The sequence below is a fragment of the Myotis yumanensis genome, unplaced genomic scaffold (assembly GCF_028538775.1).
Source record: "Myotis yumanensis isolate MYYU_CA2020_CCGP unplaced genomic scaffold, mMyoYum1.0.hap1 SCAF_10, whole genome shotgun sequence".
Lineage (NCBI taxonomy): Eukaryota > Metazoa > Chordata > Mammalia > Chiroptera > Vespertilionidae > Myotis > Myotis yumanensis.
In genome coordinates this window covers 76,406,253-76,432,503 of record NW_027223761.1, presented here as the reverse complement: position 1 = coordinate 76,432,503, position 26,251 = coordinate 76,406,253, and the positions used below count along the sequence as shown (strand labels likewise).

The following is a 26,251-nucleotide window of genomic DNA, read 5'->3' as shown; positions in this document are numbered from 1 at the left end:
AGCTTGGAATGGTTCTCAGTTCCTGAGACAGGAACATTTACTTTTTCTGAGAAGCTACTTAGAAGATTTGGGGTGAATTTGGAGAAAGAAATCCTTAAAGAAGCCAATCCTGAACTATCTGAGAGAGACACGAGTGACAGGTCCCCGTTGATAGATATAAGCTATGCCCTTCAGAGTACGGTCGGAAATCAGGGGAATAAAATCTGAAAGCATTTTGCAGCATGTAGAGAGCTCACCTGTATGACTTGTTCTCATAGCCCTCAAAGGAAAAGGGAATGAGGCATTTGTCAGAGGCGATTATGAGACGGCCATCCTCTGCTACAGTGAGGGTTTGGAGAAGCTGAAGGACATGAAGGTGCTGTACACCAACCGAGCCCAGGTCAGTGAGCCAAGCGGGGTCCACGGGGTTTTCTCAGCGACAAAGTTGAGAGCCTTGTGAAATCTGAGAAAGATGAACCTGGATGGTATCCATGACAACTGGCTCTGTTTGGGGTGTGGGAGAAGCTGACTTGTATGGAGCATTTGCCAATTTCCACGGTGTAAATACTCTCACCGTGGTCCAATTTCAAGCTACCAACTTGAAATCATTGGAGGAGGGCTTGGGAAGGGCCCTCTGTAATCAATTCTGTCCATATAAGTCAACTCTAGTGCATCGCTGGTGGTAATCAGGCACTTTCCATGTGTGTAAAGGAGAAAACTAGTGGCATGAAATGACCTGTGAGACCTTGGGATGCTGCCATCATGGGTTGTCCAGCCTCCGGTTTAATGGCAGTCTAAACTCCCAAGGGCTGCTCTCCTGTTAATTTCTTACCCATTGTATCCATCCCTCTTTGATTAAGATGCCGTGACTGGAGTTAACTGGACAGCTGATGAGTCTAGAACAGTGGTTCCCAACTTATTTTTGGCCTTACCGCACCTAAGCATGTCTAAAATCCTGATGCCCCGCCCCCGACTGTGACATAAAATTCTTATTCAAAAAGTGAACTCCTTTCACATGGAGGAAGCCTAAAAGGCTATTAACTTGGTCTAACAAGCTTCCAAAGAACATGGCATCCATGAAAGAGAAAAATAAAAGAACAAAAGGACAGTTGAAGTGTTGAGGAAGAAATTGTTTAAAAAGTAATAAGAAGTGACATGAAAAATAGCAAATAAAGTTTCAAAACATATAGTAGAGAACTAAAATGCATAAATATGTCTATGAGGCCCCTAGAACCATAAGAAATGCAGAAAATTCACTGTTAATAACTCATTCTCAAATTGCCCCCCTTAAAAATAAAATTGCCCCTTTTTGGGACGTGTGCCCCACATTGGGAACCACTGGCCTAGAGTCAATTGTGAGTTTCTGAAATCCCTAATTCCTCAGTTTTATATCACAGAGCCCTGCAGACGAAATTCATGCATGGGTATGGTCCCTAGGCCTGGCCTGCCATCAGGGCCATCTTCCCCAGCTACCCACAGCCAGCCCCACCCCCTGCCACCACCCACTCCCGGTTCCCCATTTGCCATTGGGTGATCAGTGCCTGGCGGCTAGGGGAAGGGACCAAGTGGTTGGCTGTTCCCACCCACTCGCCGGCCCTGCCCCCACCATGTGTCGCCCTCTGTATGAGAGGTGACCAGCGGGGTGGGAGCCTTGGCCTGGCACCACCCGCATACCCCGCCACCCAACCCCAGTTCCCCATTTGCCATCAGGAGATTGGAGCCTGCCAGCCACTGAGGTGGTCAATGCGCCTCATAGTGACTGGTCCAGCAGTCATTCTGATTGTTCCGCCATTAGGGTCAATTTGCATATTACCCTTTTATTATATAGGATAGAGGCCTGGTGCACGGGTGGGGGCCAGCTGGCATGCCCTGATGGGGGACCTAGCGGGGTGGGGGTCCCCGCTCAGGGGTGGGGCCGGCCTGGGTGAGGGGCCATGGGCTGTTTGAAGGCTGACCATGCCTCCCTATCGGGGTGGGGGTCCCTGCTGGGGGGTGGGGCCGACCAGGGTGAGGGGCCACTGGGGGTTTGCAGGCCGGCCACACCCCTGATCGGGGTGGGGGTACCCACTGGGGGGTGGGGCGGGCCTGGGTGAGGGGCCGTGGGTGGTTTGCAGGCCAGCCACACCCCCAATTGGGGTGTGGGTCCTGCTGTGGGGGGTGGCCAGCTTGGGTGAGGGGTCGGTAGTTCTGGTTTCTGGTCATTCTGGTCATTCCGCTGTTTAAGTCGCTGGGCTTCTATTACATAGGAGGGGCTCTGTTTCCTGGAATTCCATGCAAAAACTGTCGCCCAGATGTTTAATATCTACTAGTTAAAGAAGGGACAAGGTGGATAGTTTGCAGTTGAAACAAAATGTCACCTGTGACCTTATCTTGAAAAGCACCTGAGTCTGTGTGTGGTAGAACTCTCTGTTGCTCAGGCCTGGAAAACCGGCAGCTTCCTGGGCGTGACTATCCAATAGGCAGTGTCTGTCAGCAGGACCCCTGTGAAATGCGCTGAGGCCGTGTCATTACAAGAGGAAGAACCCACATCAGCTTCAGTTTCTGTAACTGGAGACTAAGGATGCCTTGCTGTGTGTGCTGAGGAAGAGTGTGCAAGCAGGACCTCTGTGGTTCTGAAATGTGGAAAAGCAAAAGGGAACGGGGAAGTTACTGGGTGTTGACTCCATGCTTGGAGGCCACAGGTTTGGGAAGTGACAGTGACTTAAGGATAAGTAAATCCAAGCTCTGTATAACTCATTAGCTCAGCAGTTTAGACTCGAGTTGAGATGACATTTACCTAGTCCCATTGGTGGAGAAATTGTTATAAAGAAATGATTGGTGAATAAAATAGCCAAGGGTTGATTTAGCATTTAGTGTACATTTTATCACCCTAACAGGATCATACATTTATTAGGGCCATACACTTTTCCCCTTAATGCTTTATTAATAACAAATGTTCAATAAATTCTTTTAAGTTACATAACACTGGAGGCATAATAAGTCAATTTAAGGGAATTAAGTTTCTGTTGCCACTTCAAAAGAAACATTTAAATGCAAACAATTAATATAATAATTATAGTTCCTTTTTATTTATCCCTAAATTGGTCCCTGAAACATTTGCCTACTAATGCTTGTTCAGTCTTATTACTCTGAAGTTATTTGAAAGCAATAAAATTGAATTGCTTTGAAAATGTTATGTAACTCAGATTTATATCTAATTCAGATGGTCTATACCCTGATTCATCTAAATTAGTTACATTTTTACTGTACTCAGTTTAAACAGCACTTTGATTAGCTCTGGAGAATCACATAAGAATGACTATAGATGAAAATAAGTAAATGCACCAAAAGCTGTGATGAAACAGTTCCTCCCAGCTTCCCAAAGAGAAAGCTTACTCAGAGACAAATTAATGCAAAATGTGCTGCCTGGTGTTAGGAATCATTTGAGTCATTGATTGTTTTTAAGATGCCTCCCCTGTTTGCATGTAATATTAGAAAACACATCATGAGGACCCTGTCAATTGAGCGTTTCTGCTTGCTAGAGAGAAACTGACCCTTTTATTGCTTTGTTTTCCTCCTGGAGCTAATGTTATGATCAATGGATTGCTGGTGTCATTTAGATAAATCATTTGGAAAAAGTAGTTCTTAAAATGTGGAAAAGCAAAAGGGAATGGGGAAGGTATAGGGTATTGAATCCAAGCTTTAAAAAACACAAAAGAAAAGAAAAAGTAAAAGGCTGTAGAGAAATTGTTGAAGCCCATGCAGACCTTTCGAGTCTGTATGTTTCCTGAAGAGCAGTGTCATGACATCATGGCTGCAGTTGTCTAGAAGGATGCTAGTTTCCAGCTCACATCCTCTGCCTTTCAAATGCATCCCAAACCATGAGGAGAGGGTGGTGCCTTATAGAACAGAAAGCTCAGGGTCAGAGTCCTCCAACTTCAGTTAGTACACACTCCAAGTTAATGAAAGCACCCTGTAGCAGCTTCCCGCAGGAATTCATTAGCTGGCTGCTGCCAGCTCCCTCCTCACTGTGGTTGGATGCTGGCATTCCCTATGAGTTATGACACCAACCATGTAGATATCTCATCAGTTTTATTGTAAGAATGTCACGGTTCCCTGGTGCAAACCTCCATGGAGTGTTGGCTCTGCTAGCGGTGACCTATGGGACTCTGCAAAGCCACTCATCCTCCTGGTGCCTGGCTTTCCTGTCTTATAACAGGGGGACCAATGCTGCTTTTTAGGGAACTGTGCAGAAGAAGAGTGCTTAGTGACCTAGTGCATCTTGATGAGAACTCACAGACCACCAGTTGTGTCCAGTATTTAGGACAGAGGGCCCCGTAGCCACTGTGCTGGCTGTGAAACATCCTTTCATTTGTTTACATGCCACTAGCTCTTTGAAACTATGGGTGAACTAAATCGGTTTAGTTTGAATGGATCACAGAATTCTGCATCCATTCTTGATTTTCTGAATTTCTCCCAATTCTAGAGGATCCCAAGAGCACTAGGGTTCATGGTGATGGTCTCTTAAACATCTTCCCATTTCTTGTATCTCTTCTTGCTGTGCTCATGAGGAAAGACAAACTTTATCTTTTTCTGGTAACAGTCTTATTGAAATACTAGAGGCCCGATGCATGAAATTAGTGCAGGAGTAGGCCTTTCTTCCCCCAGCTGCTGGCACTGTATTCCCTCTGGCACCCGGGACCTGGGCTTCCCTTGCAGCCCAGGCTTTGTCCGGAAGATCATCCGGAAGGACGTCCAGAAGGACATCTGGTCTGATTAGCATATTACACTTTTATTATTATAGACTAGAGGCCCAGTGCATGACTGATGGGGTCCTTCAGCCTGGCCTGCAGGGATTAGACCGAAACCAGCTCTCTGACATCCCCCAAAGAGTCCTGGATTGCAAGAGGGTGCAGGCCAGGCCAAGGGACCCCACCGGTATACGATCAGGGCCGGGGAGGGATGGTGGGAGGGCTCCAGGGCAAGTCCAGCCCATTTCACCCAGTCCTGATTGGCCAGACCCCAGCAGCAAGGTAACCTACCAATTGGAGCATCTACCCTGTGGTGGTCAGTGTGTGTCATAGCGACTGGTCAAATAGTCCAACTGTCAGACACTTAGCATATTAGGCTTTTATATAGATAGATAAGTGGCATACAGTTCACTTTAAAGTGTACAATTCAGTGTTTTCAGTATATTCAGAGTTGTGCAACCATCACCACAGTCAATTTTAGAACATTTTCATTATCCCAAAAAGAAACCTTTTAAGGAGCTCACCCCCACCCCCATTTCTTTCCTCCTGCACCCCAAGCCCTAAAAAACCACTAGGCTACAGTAAGTCCAGTTTCTGCAGCTTTAAGCAAAATGACATGTAAGGAAACCAGTTTTACCTGAGGCTAGTTGATATATATGAGTTAACTTCCTACCGGCATCTCACCAACATAATAACAAAATGATGTTGAACAAAACTATTGTTATTCAAGGGCTTGCTGTACCTTCTATCTTCTATACATCTGATAACTCTGGGCATTTCATATAAGTGAAATCATTTATATTTTACCTATTGTGTCTGGCTTCTTTTATTTAACATGTTGTTTTCAAGGTCCATCCATGTTGTAATATGGATCAGTACTTCATTCCTTTTTATTGATGAATAACATACCATTGTATGGCTATACCACATTTTATTGATCCATCAGTTGATGGGCATTTGAATTGTTTCTACTTTTTTACTATTGTGAATAATGCTGCTGTGAACATTTGTGTACAAGTTTTCTCGTGAACTTATGTTTGCAGTCCTCCTGGGATCATACGGTAACTGTGTGTTTCATCTTTTGAGGAACTGCTAGACCGTCTTTCAAAGTGGTTGTACCATCTTACATTCCTACCAGCTGTGTATGAGGACTCTGATTTTTTTCACCAACACTTGTTATTATCTTTGTTATTACCTTTATCATTTCACAAAGCTGTCCTCTCCTGGTTTGCTCATTGCTCCTCTTCCTATCCCTGCAGCTCTGGCAATGGCAATTAGTGGTTGTCCACTGTTGCTAGCCTGGGTTCTGTAACACTCCTGTTGGTTTCCCTAAGTCCTGCCCTCACCTTGTACATAGTCCTCTTATTAAACCGTGATGATAGCCATCTGTTATATGCTGGGATCCCGAGTGATGTGGGGAGAGACCAGTTACTTCTCATCACCATTGGACTGCGCTTTCTGTGTGAGCTAAAGACCCTTGCTACAGAGTTGCATGTGAACAGCAGCTGTCTGTGTCATTACAGGCTTACATAAAACTTGGGGACTACCAGAAGGCACTAGTGGACTGTGACTGGGCTCTGAAGGTAAGAAGGTGTTTCCTTCTCCGCAGGATGGAGTGGGGTTGGCTTGGGCCAGAGGCTTCAGTCCTGAAGTGAGTAGAGGGGACCTGCCAAAGTGTGGTGGTGTGCAAGGGTAGAGGTACTTCCGTCAGAGCCTCAGTTTCTTCACCTAGAAAACAGCTAGAATAGAATTGTCTTGAGGGTTTGGACAATGTACATAAAGTACCTACTCTTAGAAAGTGCTCCAGAGAGGCTGCTGCTCATATTGGTTTCCCAGGGTTCAGGGCAGTGGGCACCCTCGGCTGTTGTGTTAGCAGACACGTTGCTTCCCTTGGTCATGCCTCCTCCTCTCTCTCCAGCATGTGGGAGCTTGCTTCCGCAGCGCCGTTCTTCCTCATCGCTCTGTGCTTTCCCCTCCAGCCCTAAGCATTTGGAAATGCATGCCAGCATCCCCTCTTTGCAGCAGATTAACCAGAAGAAAGAATTCCTGTTGTTCAGCCTGGATGTTAGTCAGGCCTCAGGCAGATAGTAGCATGATACTGTGCTTGGCATTTCCTCCAAAATCTGCCAAAATAGACAATTAAAGGTGGGGATTGTTAGGGAAGATATTAGAAGGGCTTTTAAAAGATAAATGTCATGATCACCTCTTAGATACATTATTTCAGATGACTACTAAATAGTTAAATAGCCCTTAATCCATATTCCCCTAAATTACTCTGTCATGGAGGCTTTAAACAACCAAGACCAGTGCTTCTCATACTTCCTCGCCAACGGAATGAGCATGAGCCCCTGGAGGGTCTAGAGGCAGAGAGCATGACATTTCTTTTTGGACATGTTTTTTATCTTAATGATCTGTGTGAATTTTGCATTGCGCTCCATACAATTTATCTGTATGTCTTAATGTATGCATATTATTTTAAATAACAAAATCAAGCACAATTGGAGTGCCAGGAGAACATACCAGACTTATCTTGGGTCTTGATTCCCCGAACAGCACCCCGACCGCAGCTGAATGGGCACGTGGCCCAGGCAGGAGCACACTGTGTCACAGCGTGCTGGCCACACGCATGCTTCCTGTTGCGAGGTAGGCCAGGAGATGGGAGTGGAGTGCAAGTTCACCTTTGCTATGGTTTATAAAACCCCAGGGATCCTCCTGAGCCACCATCTGTGTGCTTGACTTCTTCCTCCCCTACAGCATGTGGTGGCGAATCAGCCATCATCACAGTCCTCACGTTACAGGAACTGTGGGGCCCTACAGTTCCAGCACAGGCCACCAGCCTGCTTTGTCACTCATGATTTCTTTCCTACCATCATCTGTAAGAGAAGAGAGATGTCCTAACAATAAGAGCAAAACCCAGCATTGGCTGCTTGCTGGCCTTGAGCTGTCGCATTTGAGCCTCACGTCGTTCTATTCTGTTGTGTTCAGCACCACTGCTATCCTTATTTTTCTGGCATGGAAGCCGCGCCTCGGAGATCAGTGAAGTAACCTGCACAGGACCACACAGCGGATGTCGGTCTAACAGTGCACTGAGCTCTGAACTGTCTACCAAAACACCTCTTCACAGGAACCTTGAACCCACAGCCCCTGGCTGGGGGTCTCACTCCCTTCTGTGGAAGAAAGGAAATCACCTCTTGGGGCTCCCAGGAATATCTTTTCTGATCTGAAAAGAACCAAGGCGGTAGTCACACCATCTCAGACTCAGGGTAACACACTGGTCTGATCCCAAATGTTGACTGAAGCACAATATAATTAACAGCGAAACCCAGGCCAGAGCAGGCCCAGCAGAGCTGACATTAGAAGATGCTGACACTCAGCAGCCAGCCTTGTTAAAGGCCCAGCAAGGCTCCCAGTTGAAGCGTTGGGTAAACATTGGAGGGACGGAGGAAAATGTAAAGGGGTTCCGAAACCTAACAGTGGTTAGCTCTACATCAAAGCCGTGAACTAAAAAGTTTCACTCTCTTTAAAAGCACTGTATCGATAGTGGAGGCCAGTGCGCTCCACTACTAATAGTATTAGCACCTTCGTGCCCGGTGAGTGTTTCTGACAGCTCTGAATTGGCAGAGACAGGCCCAAGATGGTATTTCAAGACCGATGTTCCTGGTCAGGGAAGATCAGGCAGCAAAGCTGGTTTTAGCTGGGGTCAGACCGTTGTTGCTCTCTCAGCAGAACACCTCCTGCACAGTAAAGCTCGTCTTCCTCACAATAAAACCGTCTTCCTCCACGGCAGGATTCCTTCAAGGGGATATGAGATCACCCGAGATCATCCCTGTGACGCTCCTCGCATGATGGAAGCAGAAGGAGAAAGTCCACTAGCATCCCTTTGCTCAGTGACTGAGGAAGGTGTCCCCGAGACACCCCTTCCTGGTGACCCACAGTGGGCCTGGGCCAGGCGCTGGTCCTCGTGGCTCCTCGTGGCGCTCATGAGCCTTGGTGCTGCAGCTCCGCTTTCCCTTGGCCACGCCTTTCCTGCTTCCTCAACCCCACCCTCTCAGTCCTCCAAGGTTCAGTCCTCAAAGCTCCCGTTTCCTCTCACGGTTCCACTCTCATCTCTGCAGTGGCTCTCAGACCTACTTCCCCAGTGTGCGCCTCCTGGCTCCAGGGCTGCGTGTCTCTGCCTCCTGCCAATTTCCATCCCCTGGGCAGCATCTGAAACAAACTCTTCATCTTCCCTTCCGCCTGCTCATGGCACATGATGTCTTCCAGGCATAGGCATCCCAAAACTTATGACATGACATCCTCCTTCCCTTATCACTTATGGTTGGCTGATGCCACTCAATTCTTTCTTTGATGGAGCTCTGGTGTCTGCACTTTTCCTTTCACTCCCACTGTCACCAACATCAGATGTTAGCCCTCCTTCTAAGTGATTGTTCTGGTCTCCTCCCCGTCTTTCCCTCTGGTCAGTTCTGCTCGCTGCCTCCAGACCAACTCTCCAGCCACAGCCACGGGTCAGTCATCCTCCTCGAGCCCGGCATTCAAGGCCTCCATGTGGAGACACAGTCCAGCTCACCCCTCCCAGCCTGGTCTCCCCTCTGTCAGCACCTGCCCCAGGTTCTGGACTGTCCACTGCAGCTCCCTGAACTCTCTGACCTCGACCTGCTCAGCCCATTCCCTTCATCCTCTCTCTCCACCTCTCTGTACTAGTACATTCAGGATCCAGCTCGGGTCCATCCTCCTCTGCTGCCCTTTGTGAGCCTGTTTCTTCAGAGTGCATTTCCTTCTGCTGAGCTGCTAGAGCACTTTCTGCAGGAGATTTGGTATAATTTTTGAGCCTTTGGTGCCTAATCAAATGACCAGATTTTAAATCCCAGCTCTTCCACTTGGCATCTATGTGACCTTTAATCCTTAGTTTCCTCGTCGGTAAAATGAGGATAACTGTATGTCATAGAGTTGTTTTAAAGATTGTATGAAATAATTTATATGAACCATATGGAAGGGACTGTATGCAAATGCACTATTTATACTATTACTGCCATTCACTCAGCAACAAGTCAGGAAACAATATTCATGGAAATTCATGCCTCTATAAAGGGCTCTCCAGTAACCATTATTGTTACCTCTTCTATTGTTATTTCACTTTTCTTTACATTTTCTCTCTTGTCCTGAAATGGGTTGCTATTGTAACTGCAGCAGCAGCCTCAGATACCATCTCATGGGCACCATACTAGTGTTTGACAAGCGTTTCCCCCTCACAACAACAGAGAGAGAGAGAGAGAGACATTATAATTATCTTCATTTTCCACATGAGGACAATGAGCATCAGGAAAGTCAGGGAACCTGGTCAACATCCCACTTCTGGTGAGAGCCACACCAAGGGTTCACTCCAGACGTTTTAGATCCTGAGCCTCAGTCTTTTTTTTTTTAATTTCTTTTTGTTTGTGTGTTTTCTTGAGAACCTCACTCTTAACCTCTTTAAACTAAACCCTGAAGGGCATCTGACCCGGCCCAATGCCTTGTACATAAAGCGGATTCAGTTACTTAATTGGATGTTTTAAATTGCAGTTTATGTCTTTGTGCCAGTCATTCCCTCTGGAGTAATAATTAGGAGCAGGCAGGGGCAGGGCCCCTGCGCACATGGTTGAGTCTCAGCCTCGGGTGTCAGTCCTGCCTTTTGAAGGGGGCAACCCTCCTGGCCTTCAGGGATAAAAGGATAAGCTCCCAGGGTATGACTGTGGTTTACTTCAGGGAAGGAACTTCCCAGGCCTCGATGTAATGATCATCTCGGCTGCTTACCTGGAATAAAGTGTCCTCTCATCTAACAAACCAGTGATTTTCAGGCCTGGCTGCATTTACGTCACCTGGAAAGTTTAAAAAATATATATTGATGCCTGGGCCCACCCCACAGTACAGTGTAATTGGTGTGGGGTTCAGCCTGGCCGGTAGCAGTTTTATAAGTGTCCCAGGCAATTCCTATGACCTGCCAAGCCCAGGAGCTCTTCCAAACAAGGTTTCTGGTTTCTTTCCTGACGAGTGTCATTAAATGGAAATGCAAGCTGACGGGCATCATTAATCAGTTTGCTAGAGAGCTTTCTCGTGTATCCTGGCTCCTTGCAGGCATCAGTTAGCTTGGTCCCAGAGGCATGGAAAAGGTTTAGTTGTCCACTCTGGGAGCTGTCCTGGGAACAGAGCCTGGCCTCAACAGTTAGCTGGGCAGTCAGGGGGTGCCGGTGACCCCAACCTTCTGAGGCGTCTGACTGGTCTTTCTCTTCCGTGCAGTGTGATGAAAAATGCACAAAAGCTTATTTCCACATGGGCAAAGCCCACCTGGCTCTGAAGAACTACAGTGTGGTAAGTTCCTGCAGGGATGCAAGTGGCAGGTTTGATCGCAGCGATGCTTCCGACCATCTCCAGGAGAACCTTGTTCCTCCAAGCTGATTAAATATCAACCCACCTCTTAGTATTTTCCAGGGAAAATCTTAAGCTCTTAGAGTAGGGAAGGACCTTGAGGGCCCTCTAGGGCAGCCCCTGCTGTAGCTACCCCTCTGCAATGTCTCACCAGTGTTCAGCCCTGGAGGAAGCATCTCTGGAGAGAAAGAAAGGGAAAAGATGAAAACGAAAGGCACTTGTAACCTTTTCACCCAAAAGTAATCATGCTGGTATATCTTCACAATTCGCTGGTTTTTAGTCGATTCACAGAGTTGTGAAACCATCACTACAATAAATTTTGTAATATTTGTGTCACTTCCCCCAAAGGCCATACATTCATCAGCAGTCACTCCCTTTCCCTCCACCCACACCTGGGCCCTAGACAATCACTAATCTACTTCTGTCTCTATGCATTTGCCTAATCTAGGCTCTTCATCTAAGTAGAATTACACAGTATGTGGCCTTTTGTGGCTGGCCTCTTTGAGTTAGCATAATGTTTGCAAGGGTCATCCAAGCTGTGGTATCAGCACTTCATTCCTTTTATTGCTGAATATCCCATTGCATGGAGAGACCACTTTGTAATGGGTTGTTTCCACTTTGGGCTATTGTGAACATCCAGGTACAAGTTTTTGTGAGACATTTGATTACGATCCTCTTGATTGTAAACAATACCTAGCAGGGAACTGCTGAGTCACATAACTGTTTAACTCTGGAGGAACTGCCCAGTGTTTCCCAAAGTGGCTGCACCATCTTGGTTCCCACCAGCAGTGTATGGTTCCAATTTCTCCACATCCTGGGGAAATAAAAATACTTGTTATTATTTGCTTTTTTTATTATAACCATCCTAATGGGTGTGAAATAGTATCTCATTGTGGTTTTGATTTGCATTTCCCTGATTTTTAATGATGTTGAGCATTTTTTCATATGCTTACTGGCCACTTGCCTATCTTCTTTGGAGAAATGTCTCTTCAGATCCTTTGCCATATTTACATTATGGATAAAAGTCCCTAATCTAATAACTTATTGGCAAATATTTCTATCACTCTTTGTGTTGTCTTTTCACTTTCTTGATGGTGTCCTTTGTGGTACAAAATTTTTAAATTTTTTAAAAATATATTTTTATTGATTTCAGAGAGGCAGGGAGAGGGAGAGATAGAAACATCAATGATGGGAGAGAATCATAGGTTGGCTGCCTCCTGCATGACCCGCACTGGGGATCAAGCTTGCTACCTGGACATGTGCCCTGACCTGGAATTGAACCATGACCTCCTGGCTCATAGGTCAATGCTCAACTACTGAGCCACACCAGTCGGGCCAAATTTTTAAATTTTGATGAAGTATACCTATATTATTCTTTGGTTGCTTATGCTTTTGGTGTCATTGCCTAATCTAAGATTTACTCCTATGTTTTCTTCTAAACATTTTATGGCTGTAGCTCTTAAATTTAGATCTCTGATCCAGTTTGAGTTGATTTTTGTATATGGTATGAGGAAGGGATCCAGGTTCACGCTTTTATATGTGGACTAGAGGCCCGGTGCACAAAAATTTGTGCACTGGGGGGGGGGGGGGGCAGAGGGGGTCCCTCAGCCCGGCCTGTGCCCTCTCGCAGTCTGGGACCCCTCGGGAGATAATGACCTGCTGGCTTAGGCCTGCTCCTGGGTGGCAGAGGGCAGGCCCAATCCCTAGGTGCAGCCCCTGGTCAGGCTCAGAGCAGGGCCGATTGGGGAGTTGGGGCGCCACCCCCTGTCATGCACAGAGCAGGGCGGATGGGGAGGTTGCGATGCCACCCCTAGCCACGTTCAGGGTAGGGCCGATTGGGGGGTTGGGGCACTGCCCCGTCACACTCAAGGCAGGGTCGATGGGGAGGTTGCAGCGCCACCCCCTGCCACGCACAGAGCAGGGCCGATCAGGGGGTTGGGGCGCTGCCCCCTGTCACTCACAGAGCAGGGACCATCAGGGGTTTGGGGAGCTTCCCCCTGTCACGCACAGAGCAGGGCCTATCAGGGGGTTGGGGAGCTTCCCCCTGTCACGCACAGAGCAGGGCCGATCAGGGGGTTGGGGCGCTGCCCCCTGTCACTCACAGAGCAGGGACCATCAGGGGTTTGGGGAGCTTCCCCCTGTCATGCACAGAGCAGGGCCTATCAGGGGTTTGGGGAGCTTCCCCCTGTCACGCACAGAGCAGGGCCTATCAGGGGGTTGGGGCGCTGCCCCCTGTCACACACAGAGCAGGGCCTATCAGGGGGTTGAGGAGCTGCCCCCTGTCACACACAGAGCAGGGCCTATCAGGGGTTTGGGGAGCTCCCCCCTGTCATGCACAGAGCAGGGCCTATCAGGGGTTTGGGGAGCTCCCCCCTGTCATGCACAGAGCAGGGCCTATCAGGGGGTTGAGGAGCTCCCCCCTGTCACGCACAGAGTAGGGCCAATAGGGGAGTTGGGGCACCACCCCCTGTCACACACACAGCAGGGTCCGTGGGCGGGGGGGGGAGTTGGGGCGCCACACCCTGTCACACACAGAGCAGGGCCGATCAGGAGGTTGGGGCTCCGCCATTGTCACACTCAGGGCAGGGCCGATGGGGAGGTATGGCTCTACCCCGTCTCACATAGAGCAGGGCCCGTGGGGGGGGGGGGGGGGGTTGGGGCGCCGCCACTGTCACACACAGAGCCGCAGGGCAATCAGGGGGTTGGGGCGCTGCCCCCTGTCACACACAGAGCCGCAGGGCAATCAGGGGGTTTGAGTGCTGCCCCCTGTCACGTTGATCCCGGTGCCGGGAGGCCTCGCGGCTCCGCTGATCCCGCCCGACAGGTCACAGATTCGGGTCCCAGACTGCAGACAGCCTTGCCTGCTGCCGCCCGCCTTCAGTATGCAAATTAGCCGCCATCTTGTTGCTTCAGGGTGGGGGTCCCCACTGGGGTGCCTGGCCCGTCTGGGTGAGGGGCTGAGGGCCGTTTTCAGGCTGGTGGGCGACTGGAGCTCCAAACCTCTCCTTTTTTTCTTTTTTTTTTATTCTGGCATTTATTTACCTTCTATGGCTGTCACTGGAGCTGAGAGCCGGCTTTCTCTCTGAGGCTCGGCTGAAAGCAGGTTTCTGGCCTTTGTTTTCTGTATTTGAAACAATGTTGCGACTCCAGCTCTGAGATCCCGGCTGACTGACAGGAGGTTTCTGGAGTTTTGTTTATCTTCTATAAATGTTACTATGTTTCCAACTGAAGCTCAGAGGCCGGCAGGGAACAGTTGCAGTCCTCCGTCACTGAAGGAAGCAAGCCTCCTGTTCGCTTCCAGCTGCCTGGCTGCCGGCCGCCATCTTGGCTGACAGTTACTTTGTATATATTCACTGATTAGCCAATGGGAAGGGTAGCGGTCGTATGCCAATTACCATGTTTCTCTTTTATTAGTGTAGATATCCAGTCATCCCAGCACCATCTTTTTGAAAAGACTATTCTATCTACCACTGAATAATTTTGCCACCCTCGTCAAGAATCGATTGATCATAAATGCATGGGTTTATTTCTGGACCCTCAATTTTGTTCCATAGATCTATGTGCCTTTTCTTGCGCCTATACCACATTTGTCTTGATTCCTTTAGCTTTGTGGTAAATTTTGAAATTGGGAAACAGTCTTCTAACTTTGCTCTGCCTCTTCAAGATTATTTTAGCTATTTTGGGTCTCTTGATTACCAACAAATTTCAGGATCAGCTTGTTAATTTCCACAAAGAAGCCAGGTGGAATTCTGATGGAGACTGCAGTGAATCTGTAGATCAATTTGGGGAGTATTGCCATCTTAATAGTAAGTTTTTCAATCCATGAACATGGAATGTCTTTCCATCATCAGATATTAGATATTTGTCTTTAAAAAAAATACTTCTGTTGTTGCATTTTAATTATTACAATACAGTCTTATTGTAATAAGGTTAATAGTAGAGAAGAAAAGAAGAAAATGTTAATTTCCCCATCTCTACCAAATTCTATTCACTCATTTATTCATTTAATTACTTAACTCAGCAAATATGTATTGCATGCTTTCTATGTTCCAGGTACTGCCCTAGGCAACAAGAATACAGCAATGAAGAAAACAAAAATTTTTGACTTAATTAACTCATATTTTTCAGGTGCAAGTGGCCAGGAGACAGAAACCAAATAAGTAGATGTGTAGTATGTTGGGTAGTGATAGTGTTATTGAAAAAACTTAACCAGGAAGCAGCAAAGGTGTAGAGTGGTCAAGAAGGACCTTTCTAAAGGAAAGGAGGTAGTGAAGTAAAGAAGTGGATGTATAAAGGGGGAGTGGGCCAGGTGAAGAGAGAGCCAGAATGGAGCAAGCCAGGAGGAGAGTGATAAGAGATGAAGTCAGGCAGGTGATGGGGGAGGAAGGGCCTGATCCCCTCGGGCCTTGCAGGCTTTGGGAGGATCTGGGTTTTACTTTGAGTGAGCTGGGAACCATTAGAAGGCTTTGAGTAAAGGAGTAAAATGGTCTGATTTATGTTTTAATGGCTCACTCTGCTGTATTTGAGCCGTTAAGTTGAGACTATATTTTGACAAGGTAATAAAGAACAGAACCAGTAATAAGGCTTTTGCAACAAATTATCCAAGTGAGGTGATGATGGCTTGTACCGGCTTGATGATGATGGAGGCGATGAGAAGTGATGGGATTCTGGACATATACCGACAGGGAAGCCAGCAACCAGGGAAGTTGCTGGTAGATTAGATCTAGGGTTAGAAAGAAGTTGGATACAGGATCACTGTCCTAGTCCTTTGGGGCTGCTATCCCATAGACCAGGTAGCTTAAACCACAGACACTTATTTCTCACAGTCTGGAGTCTGGGAAGTCCAAGGTCAAGACACCGCAGATTTGGTGTCTGCTTCCTAGTTCATAGGCAGCCAGAGTGAGCGAGCTCTCTGGGGCCTCTTAGTAAGGACACTAATCTCGTTCTTGAGAGCCCCCTCTTCATGACCTAATCACCTCCCACAGGCCCCGCCTCCTAAGTCATCCCCTTGAGGGTTTAGGTTTGAACATAGGAATTTTTAGGGACACAAACATTTAGCCCATAGCAGTTATCGTGTTTGATGTGTATCCTCTATCCTGCAACATTGTTCTTTACTAACGTGGTTTTTCTTCAGTTTATTTCTTAATCCTAATCTTCTAAAGAATCCTTGAGCCTTCACGAAAGCTCAGAACTGTTCTGTTTTGTTTTTCCTGTGCTTTTTCTCTTGGTACCCTCTGGACAGTTCTCGATATTCCTGAGGACAGCACTGCCCTAAACCCAGCATCATGCCTCATGAACTAGAATCTTCCTTTTTCCAGAAACTTTCTGTCCAACACTTTCCTCAGTGAGAGCCCCTCACTCAAGCTTTCAAGCTGACTCTATATGCCCGGCTCTTTGCAGCCCTGTACCTTTAAGTGGGCATCTCTCCTTTCCTGTTCCCAATCTCTGTCAACTATGTCTCCAACTTTGTTCATTTCCTGACTCCCTTGGGCATATCTGACAGGTAGCCTCCTCTTCTCGCCCAGTGCAAATATCATATATAAATTTCGTATTTAACCTCAGCCAGACATGATCCACAAGGATTTAGGAATGGAAATTTTCCATCACAGGCCATATGACCGCACTACTTTTTAAAAATAAATATTGAAATAATACCCATTGCTTCGTAGACCCAGAGAAGCCTAAAAAAAAAAAAATGTCAGATGCATGCTGTGCTCACATGCCTGCCTCCTGTGCTGGGAGCAGGAGGGACCAGAGGAAATAATGAAGCCAAGTCCTGTGATACCCGGTGTCTTTCTTATAATCACCTTCACCCGCTACCCACTTGTCAAGGTCTTGTGTTTGTTTGTTTTTTCCAGTCTAGAGAGTGTTTTCAGAAGATCTTAGAAATAAACCCCCAGCTGCAGACACAGGTGAAAGGTGAGAATGTTCCTGCTGACGGCCTGACCTCTGCTCTGGCCCTCGGCTGCCTTCATGCCTTCTCTCCGTGGCTGCAAAGCCCTGCCTTGCCTGCATCCCGTCCTCTGTGTTAACAGGCTGCCTGCGCCTCTCTCCTCTGCTCTCCAACTCAGATCTTTGCCTTCCTCCTTTGTACACACCACCCTTTAGAGCCTTCTGGATAGGGAATTCTGTTTTTGCATCCCCAAGATGTTTAAGGTTCTGGGTGCAGACTGTACACTATTCCTAAAATTCTCCTTGCTGAAGATGAGTTAGAGTTATTTTAATGCATGTGCCTCTCAACTCCCCATCCTCACAGAGCTCACTCCTTGTGTGGGAGCATCGGTGCCAGGGTTGTTTTGTGTCCCTTCTTGTTTGCTAGATTACCTGGGTCAAGTGGATCTTCGGGAGAAGGCAGACCTCCAGGAGAAGGAAGCCCAGCAACTGCTGGACTCAGGAAAGAGCACAGCCGTGACGACCAGGCATCTCCTGGGGACTCTCTCCAAGCCCGACCAGAACCCCTTGTTCTACGCGGGGGGCATTGAGATCCTGACTGAGCTGATGGAGGACTGTAAGTCAGAGACGTGTGGCCTCGTGAATGTTGTCGGTGTAAAGGGGCGGAGTTTAGAGGTCAGAGACTCCCTTCCTTCCACGAATATTGATCGAAGACCTACAATAACATAGGTGGGAAAGGGGGTGCACAAGAAATATACTCTCACACCAGCTCCAGCCTCTCCTCAGGGCATGCATACACTCAACATCCATACAATACACACCACACACATACAGTACAACACAAAACACACACACAGCATGCCTTCATTCTGTGTACACTTATGACTGCCTTGGGACATCAACACACAACACAGCATGTACACACAACACATCACACCATATACTTATATACACATAACATATACTGCATCTATTCACCCCTCACATATGCTCCACACTTCCTACACATATCCACACACCCTTTGCATATCCCACACAATACCCCATATATACCCCAACCACCCCATCTGACCCCCACACATCTCCCCCCAACCATAGAGAAATGGATAAATGGTAAGGTTCACCCCAGTTGCACTTAATGGTTGCTTAGGAGCTGTAAACAGTTTCAAAGCCACAATCAGCTCCCCTACTGATGAGCACCACACTGTTCTCTTTCATCAGTCCCTGTACGCAGCGGTCCCAATCCCTGTACACAGCAGTCCCAGTCCCTATAAACAGCTGTCCCAGTCCCTGTACACAGCTGTCCCAGTCCCTGTACACAGCAGTCCCAGTCCCTGTACACAGCCATCCCAGTCCCTGTACACAGCTGTCCCAGTCCCTGTACACAGCCATCCCAGTCCCTGTACACAGCCATCCCAGTCCCTGTACGCAGTGGTCCCAATCCCTGTCCACAGCAGTCCCAGTCCCTGTACACAGCCATCCCAGTCCCTGTACACAGCAGTCCGAGGCCCTGTATGCAGCACTCCCAGGCCCCGTAAGCAGTGGTCCCAGACCCTGTAAGCAGTGGTCCCAAAGCTCCTCTTCTCCGCTGGGGTGGTGACTGCAGGACAGCAGGCAGTTCAGGAGTCTGATGTGGGCTTCTCTGACATTGTTTTAGGTGCAGAGCGAACTTTATTCAGAACACACAATGGATTCAGTATCATCAGTGAGAATGAAGTCATAAGAAGGTAGGCATGTTTGTAAAGACAGCCAGTGTCAACGCAAGGAAAGACCAGCATTTCTCATGGAAGCGGACACTAATGACACAGGCAGAGACCTCACTGGATGAGCCCCGCGCAGTCACTATCGGTGGCCCCTGGCCAGTGCAGAGGTGCTGTGTGCGCCTTGGAGCCGGAGCCTCGGGTAGTGTTAGTTAAGCCACAGTAACTACAGAGAAGGCCCCAGAACCTCCCAGGGCTTCTCCAAGCACTTCAAAGTCCGAGACATGACGGTGCTGCTGGCTTCCCACCAGCTGCAAGATTGCTGTTCATTTCCTTTGGGAATTTTGCTGATCATATCAGGAAATGAGGTCAGCTGAGTCCTGGCTGCTCCCATCTATAATTTCATCTGAAGAAAGACCCATATGATAAGAGGTTGTTTGCTAAATTTATTTTTATTTTATTTTGTATTTCAGTTATTCTAGTGTAATTCCTGAGGCTTAGGTTGCTACTGTGGGTTGGAGTTGCCAGCACATGTTTGCCTGCATGAGGAGGCCCATGTACCCTAAGTGGTGTGCTGGCCACCGTGCACTGGTCGTGTGTGACCATGGCCCTTGGCCCCTGGCTCAGACCCTCGCTGCCTCCCCTCCCCGCCCCCAGAGTGGCCTCCTCAGCCTGCATCCTTGTCTGGAGCTCTCAGCCCAGTGCCTCGCGGTCCTTTGGTCCTGGTGTTCTGCAGCTCTGGATTATAGAACCACTTCTCACCCCATATTGTAGGCTTGTTGGTACAACAAAACCAGCTGAAAGGAAGATAAAGACTGAGTTCCAGTTTTTTTATTGTTCCCCCTTGTCCATTCCAGGTGCTTTTCCACGGCAGGAAAAGATGCAGTGGCAGAGACCCTATGTGTGTCTGTTCTCAGGCTCTGGCAAGCCGTGTGCAGGGGGAACGGTAAGCCTGGCCTATCACACCTCATCACCCTTTTTAAAAAATATATTTTATTGATTTTTTATAGAGAGGAAGGGAGAGGGATAGAGAGTTAGAAACATTAATGAGAGAGAAACATCTATCAGCTGCCTCCTGCACACCCCCTGCTGGGGATGTGCCCACAACCAAGGTACGTGCCCTTGACGGGAATCGAATCTGGGACTCTTCAGTCTGCAGGCCGATGTTCTATCCACTGAGCCAAACCGGTCAGGGCACTTCATCACCCTTAACGCCCATTAATGTAGGAGCTGCGTGGGCAGACAAGTTCGTTCCCCCAGAGGCCGGGCCCTGGAGACTCGATGTCTGGACCTTCCCTCAGACAAAAGCATATGGGTCAGAATCAAGGCCTGCACCCACTTATGTCCCCAGCACCCTTGCAGCACCATCCGCATGGCCGAGGCCACTGTCAGCGTGATGAGTGGTCTCAACTGGGGTTTTTGCTGACCACAGGACCCAGTTTAGCATCACGAGCTTTACAGTCTGCCAGGGCTGACCAGCAGCCCCTGAATGACGGGTGAACATATTACTCAGACACAGGTTGACTATGTAAGAGAGGGCTCAGGGGCCCCAGGCTTTAGTAGCCAGAGGAGCCTCTATTGTCTGCCTCATTAGGCCTTTATTGGAATTTTTATCTTTAGATACAATCAGTGAGGTGAGTAATCTTGGGAGGACACGTGTTTACACTGTCCTCCAGGCAAGGGCATCCAGGGGTTAAGCATAAGGATTCCAGTAAACACCCAGGGATCTGCACATGCAGACTTGTTTGGAAAGGTCAAGGACTAATTAGGGGTGCCTTGCCTTCGATATTCCCCTGTCTCCCCAAAGTAGGAATTCCATTAAACAGGGCAGGCGGCCTTCCACACACTCCCTTTTCTCAGAACGTCCTCCTTACAACTTTCCAACCAAGTCCTGTGTGCTCCCCAACAGCGGTCATCTGCCACATCTGTGACACTGATCCGTGTGCAATAGCAGGACAGTGACGTGTGTGAGGAGTTCGCTTGCCTTCCGGACTCAGCATTTTACATAGCAGCATCTTCTGGGGTTTAATACGTCTATAGAATCTGATCACTTTTGTGACCTTGATGCAAATAAAAAAATTGAACCATTTCCATTATTTTGTAAAAGATTGTATTTTTATAGGAAAAGATCTGACCTAGGACATAAACTCTGAAAATTAGAGTAATGGTAGCTGTGTCCCTTTTTCACAGGCTCCTGTGAGGAGCCAGCAATAGAGCTTGTGAATGTAGTTTGTAAACTGCTGAATATGAGATCATGTAATTTTTTTTCTTGATTTATTAGAGTGGAGGAATCATAGGTCCTAAAAAACTAGAGAATCAGGGGCCTCTTTCTGAAGGGCATGATACTCAAACTAGTATCATGACCAAGGGACTGCTTACAGGCCAGGACATGGGCCTGTGTGTGCACGTTGCCTAGTGGGAGGGAGAAGCCAGGTGCAGTGTGGGGTGGGTCACACTGGGAACAGGATTCATGCAGGGAGGCGGAGCAGCTCCTTTCGGGGAGGGCTTCCCGGAGGAGTACAGGAGATGGGGACTTTCGTTTTCAGCTGTTCTCCTTCTATAGTTTTTTCAGTTGTTCACAGTGAGCTCCTTTTCCGGAATAAGAAAAAATACATGAGCTGAACAAAGGGGTCTGTTTCAGTGCTTAGCCTCAAACTCCACCTGCACCCCTGATGCCCTCACATTCACACTCCTGGTTAAAAGTGACCCAGTGAGAGGGGAAGACCCAGGACCACTGCCCGGAGTGGCTTCCCGTGCGGGGAGGGGGCACGCTTTATACTTGAGCGTTTTCATGGGACAGTCTGGTTTCCCCGCAAGGACTCTGGCCATTATATGAAGTGGAAGGTCTAAAAACAGTTCAGCTGCTTTCTTCCCCTTTCCTCACATTTCCACATGACATACCAAGGAGCCTTTGACAAGAATGATACTAATGTACGTGCGCCAGTCCCTGCTGAAAGCGCCATCACGTAGTAACTCACTTAACCCTCTGTTAGCCGTCACCTTCCTCAGTTCACTGATGAGGGAGCAGTTGCACAGGAGTTACTAGATCGGCTGAGGTCATCCACCTGGTCATTGAGACCAGCAGTCTGCTTCTAGAGTCCGTGCCCTGACACTTCACTATCCCAGCTCTCAGATGAGTGGAGAAGGATTTGAGGTGGGGACAGAACTGTAATCGCTGCCCGCGGTGCACAAGGCGAATGCCCCTGTGTTTTGCAGAGGAAAACGAGCGCCAGCTCGTGACGCACCCTGGCTCAGGCAGGCTGCTGCCCTCCCTCTTGGCCTCCGGGGTCCTGCCCATCCGGCAGCAGAGCCTGGCCCTGCTGCTGCAGCTCGCCCAGACGAAGACCGGCCGGAGCCTGGTCATCAGCCACCTGGACCTGACCCGGTAAGGAAGATCCGCCCGCGTGTCAGAGCATCACCTGCCCAGTGAAGGCAGCCCGTCTCCCTCTCACATCTCTGACAGGAGAGGTGCCATCAGACTTTTCCTCAGTCTGCAGTCATTTCCTCAGTCCCTTCATCACATGTTTTATTTGGTTTTGGTCTCTTTGCGTAAGTGTAGCTATAGGATCATAAGCTTCTCTCCCCTAAGCTATCTTTGAATTGCTTGGGTTTCGATTTGAATTTTTCCAGTGTCTTGGAGAGTGGCATTCATAATCATCCCGGGAGTCTGCCTGCTCTCTTTAAATAGCCAAAAAGCCTTAGCTTATTACCTCAATGCCTGCTGTTCTCATTAATGCCCCCCCCCGACTAGACCAGAAAGCGAGGAATGTGCTCTCTGCAGTGAAACGAGATGGTTTGCAGCAGGCCGGGCTGCAGGCAGGCCCTGGGACCTCGCAGGGAGGGCTCACGCACATTCCTGCCAGGTGCTTTTCCCTATACGGCGCATTGACGGGACAAGTGGACAGTGACGGGAACTGGGAGGGCCAGTGCCACTTTGTGGAAAGAGCTAGGTTTTAGGTGCCAGCAGTCATGAGCCCAAATCCTTGCTTGTCTCTGTCTGCTATGTGACCCAGGAAAGTTACTTAGCCTTGATGAGCCTGGTGTCTTCCCTGCTTCACAGACTTATGGTGAAGCTTAAGAGTGGTGATGCGTGGATGCCAGCTAAACGTTTTCTGTTGCATTCGACAGAACAGGTGACCAAGAGGAGCTGGTCTTCTTTTCTCTCGTAACAGCAGAGACCAGAGGTGGCATTGGCTAGTGGAATGGCTTCAAGGTGTCAGAGTCAAGGGCTCTGTCCTTCTCTTGACCCTTCCCTCATGGTCACACAGGCTGCTGCCACTCCAAGCATCACCTCCCGCTTTAGGACAGTTTAACACCATCTGGGTCTGTCCCTTTATCAAGAGAAACAACTGCTTCTGTTTCTCTTTGGTCACGTGCCACCTGTGATTGGAAAATGGTTCCGGCTTCCGCAGTCGAGTCAGGCAGGGTAGAAGGCGATGGCGGGGTTTCCGTGGGGTTCGCCAGCAAACAGCTTCAACCACAGTGAGGGAAGTGGCCAGTGTCATGCCTGACACGTGGACTCAACTCATTTGCTCTCTCCAGGGCCCATGCTCAGGTCCTAAACGGATTCGAAAGTGCATTTACTGTGCATTCGATCATTTCCTGATGTGTGGTCCATCTACAGGGACAGCTGCTTGCCAGCAAAGCAGAAAGCGCCAACAGTGAAGGAGATGAGGAGGGCGGGAAGGGGCAGCTGCTCTCTCCCGTCCAGTTAGGATGTGCACTCTCACACAGCGAGAAGCCTCGTTGTTCATGGCTCCTGGGACTAAAAGCAAGATGATCTTAGGCTGCCAGCTCAGCTTCTCCTCTGTGCTGCTCAGCTTCATCAGCATCATCTTCAAGAGCGAGGAGAACAGATTTCAATTGGCAGAGGAAGAATTGGAACTAAATGTAAAATAAGTGATTTGTGACAGAGGAACACTGAATTCATTCCCGAGGATGAGGACATGGGGGAGTTGCAGAAACTTGAAGTTGCCTGGGGTGTTGTCAACTATCCAGCCCAGCCCCGCCCAGCACCGGTGTCCCCTCGGGGGCATCCCAGCATGTACATGGTGTGCACGCTGCCCTCCAGGGAAGATTCCAGCTTCGAGTCAGTTTGATTAGGATGGACACTATCACAGATGATGGACTGGGGTCTTTTCCCAGCTAACAAAAGGATGTGGCTCTCACCTCCCACAGGATGTTCTGCTGATGGAAAATTACCTCCTTTCACTGAGCACAAACTGCCTGCCCCATTCTAGTCTGGGACAGTGCTGCTGCCGATACTGAGGCCTCGGTCAGTCTATCGAAGGCCTACAGAACACGTCATCTCTCCCACTTTGCAGGGCGTGAAGGAGCCTGGTCTTTTCCATGCTAAGCATCCTGGTTTCCCTCTGGACTTGACTTCCAGACCCTGCCTAGACAAGCAGCTGAATAAAGGCAGTAGCACAGATGTGGGTGTCCTCTCCTCACACCCTAAGCACTCGCTGTGAGGACCTGCTGGTAGCCCCCAAATGTGCCCTGCTGTCTGATGCTCCTGCTGTCTTGTTCATGGCTCCTGGGACTAAAAGCAAGATGATCTTAGGCTGTCGTCTTGGTGAATGCTGTGTGCAGTGCCTGGAATGTTCTGCTCCCCGTGTGCCTGACACTGGCCTGCAAGCTTCTTGGACAGTGCCCAGCAGGTGTCGATTGAATGAACAACGGAACAAAAAGCCAGCATTACACTTTCAAGTGAGAGCTAACATATCATCTGCTCTTTGAAGCCTTCATCGCCATCCTCCCACACCTCCCACCAGGTGGACTCTGTGCCCACTTGACATGAATTTGTTTCTGGCATATCACCCAGGTGCTTAGTCCTGCCCTCCCTGGACTGAGCACAGCACTGAGCGCACTGTGGGTGCCGAGTATGGGCCTGCTGGTTGCACAAGTGGCCCCTGCTTCGTCCTGGGCTGGTCAGTCTGTCAGGGCAACCTGGGGTTGCATTAGCTTTTTCTTGGCAACTCCACCATACTATTTGCTCATAATGGGTTTGCAGTTACCCAATAACCCTTGAATCTTGTTCATATGAACTAGTTATAAACCATGTCTACCAATTCTGTTACTTATGCAGAATTTCCAGCTCTAAGTGGAGGAGTTTGAGTTTAACTGAATTAAATTTTGTCTGATATATTCAGCAGCCTGTCAAAATCTTGTGAAGTCTTTATTCCATCCCCCACCTTATTAGGGAGCCCTCCTACTTTAGTCATTAGCAGATTAGTAGCATGCCATTTAGATGTCATTTATGTGATTGAACTTGGCCGAGCCAGAGTCACATGGCAGAAGCTCCAGCAATTCCTTTCTTTAGTCGTCTGGTAATCAGTGAAATTGGGTTAAAACTGTTCAACCCTGGGACTGCACATGGTGGTAGAGCCACTCTGCAGGAGAGTCTGTCATGGATAGCCAGGAGCTGGGCTTCCTGGGGGGCATGGCAGGGCCACTCCAGCTACCTCACCTGCATCTGGCTCCTTCCTGGCCTTGCAAGGTGTCCCTGTTGGAAATGCTGTCAGTTGGAGGACAGCCCACTCTGAGGTTGTACTGGATTTTTTGCAGATTATTAGAAGCCCTGGTGTCATTTCTTGACTTCTCAGACGAGAGGGCCACCTCGGCCATGGGACTGCTCACAGACTTGGCGCTGGAAGAAAGGTAACATTTATTTACAGAAGTTGACATCTCTCCTTAACTGTTGCTGACTGTCTGATAGTTTAGAATGTACAGCATACAGGGAGGCTGGCCAGTGGGCATCGCAGGTTCACTGAGTAGGAGGGCTGATGCCTTCCTGGGCCATGGTCAGCACGGCTGTTCCAGCCCCTCGGGCCAGGGGACCCAGTCTTCAACGGGGTTGGAAGCATTAATGTACTTAAAACACATTAGACAAGCCTACTGTGTGTTGGGGAAGCTTCTTCCCCTTAATCAGCACCTAATGGGAACTGCCTAGCAAATGTGTACTGAATAGATGTGAGTGAGGGAGAGAGTGCTCAGTAAAATGGAGCCTCCTCTTGGGTTGCCAGTGGCATTATGGGTAACCATCCCCCCTGCTTTTTTTTGCCTTAGCTACTGGGGAATTCAGTAAAAGTCTTACATTTTTCATAATTCTTAAGTGTTGTTGTTTTCAGTGTCTCTTGTTTTTCGTTTAATTTCCTCACCACCTTTAGAATATCGTGCTTAGAAATGATCATGAGAGAGTGCTGCTTTGCTCCTGGACAGGCCTTCGGCACAGGCTGGGGACTCAGTAGCTGCTCTGGTGTGTGGAGATGCATGTGTAGCATGTGGAGACATGAGTGTAGCATGTAGGGATATGTGTGCCATGTGATGTGTATAACATGTGGAGACATGTAGCACATGGATATGTGTTTGTAATATGGAGATATGTGTAGCATATGAAGATGTGTGTAGTGTGTGGGTGTGTGTAGAGGTTTGTAGCATATAGAGGTATGAAGCATGTGGAGACGTGTGTGTAGTGTGCAGAGATGTGTGTGGCATGTGGCGACATGTGTGTAGCATGTAGAAATAGTGCACAGCATGTGGAGACAT

General features: G+C 48.5%; 1 protein-coding gene across 2 annotated transcripts in view; it reads left to right on the top strand.

The window, feature by feature from the left end:
• Positions 1-26,251, top strand: part of TTC12 (tetratricopeptide repeat domain 12) — a 49,491-nt gene that overhangs the window by 13,949 nt on the left and 9,291 nt on the right. For both annotated transcript variants that reach the window (XM_070426943.1, XM_070426944.1), the window contains exons 6-14: positions 258-379; positions 6,233-6,292; positions 10,983-11,054; positions 16,970-17,030; positions 17,431-17,619; positions 18,661-18,730; positions 19,561-19,649; positions 21,920-22,088; positions 25,271-25,363. In XM_070426943.1, the coding sequence (XP_070283044.1) occupies positions 258-379; positions 6,233-6,292; positions 10,983-11,054; positions 16,970-17,030; positions 17,431-17,619; positions 18,661-18,730; positions 19,561-19,649; positions 21,920-22,088; positions 25,271-25,363 (925 nt within the window). The remainder of the gene's footprint in view (positions 1-257; positions 380-6,232; positions 6,293-10,982; positions 11,055-16,969; positions 17,031-17,430; positions 17,620-18,660; positions 18,731-19,560; positions 19,650-21,919; positions 22,089-25,270; positions 25,364-26,251) is intronic.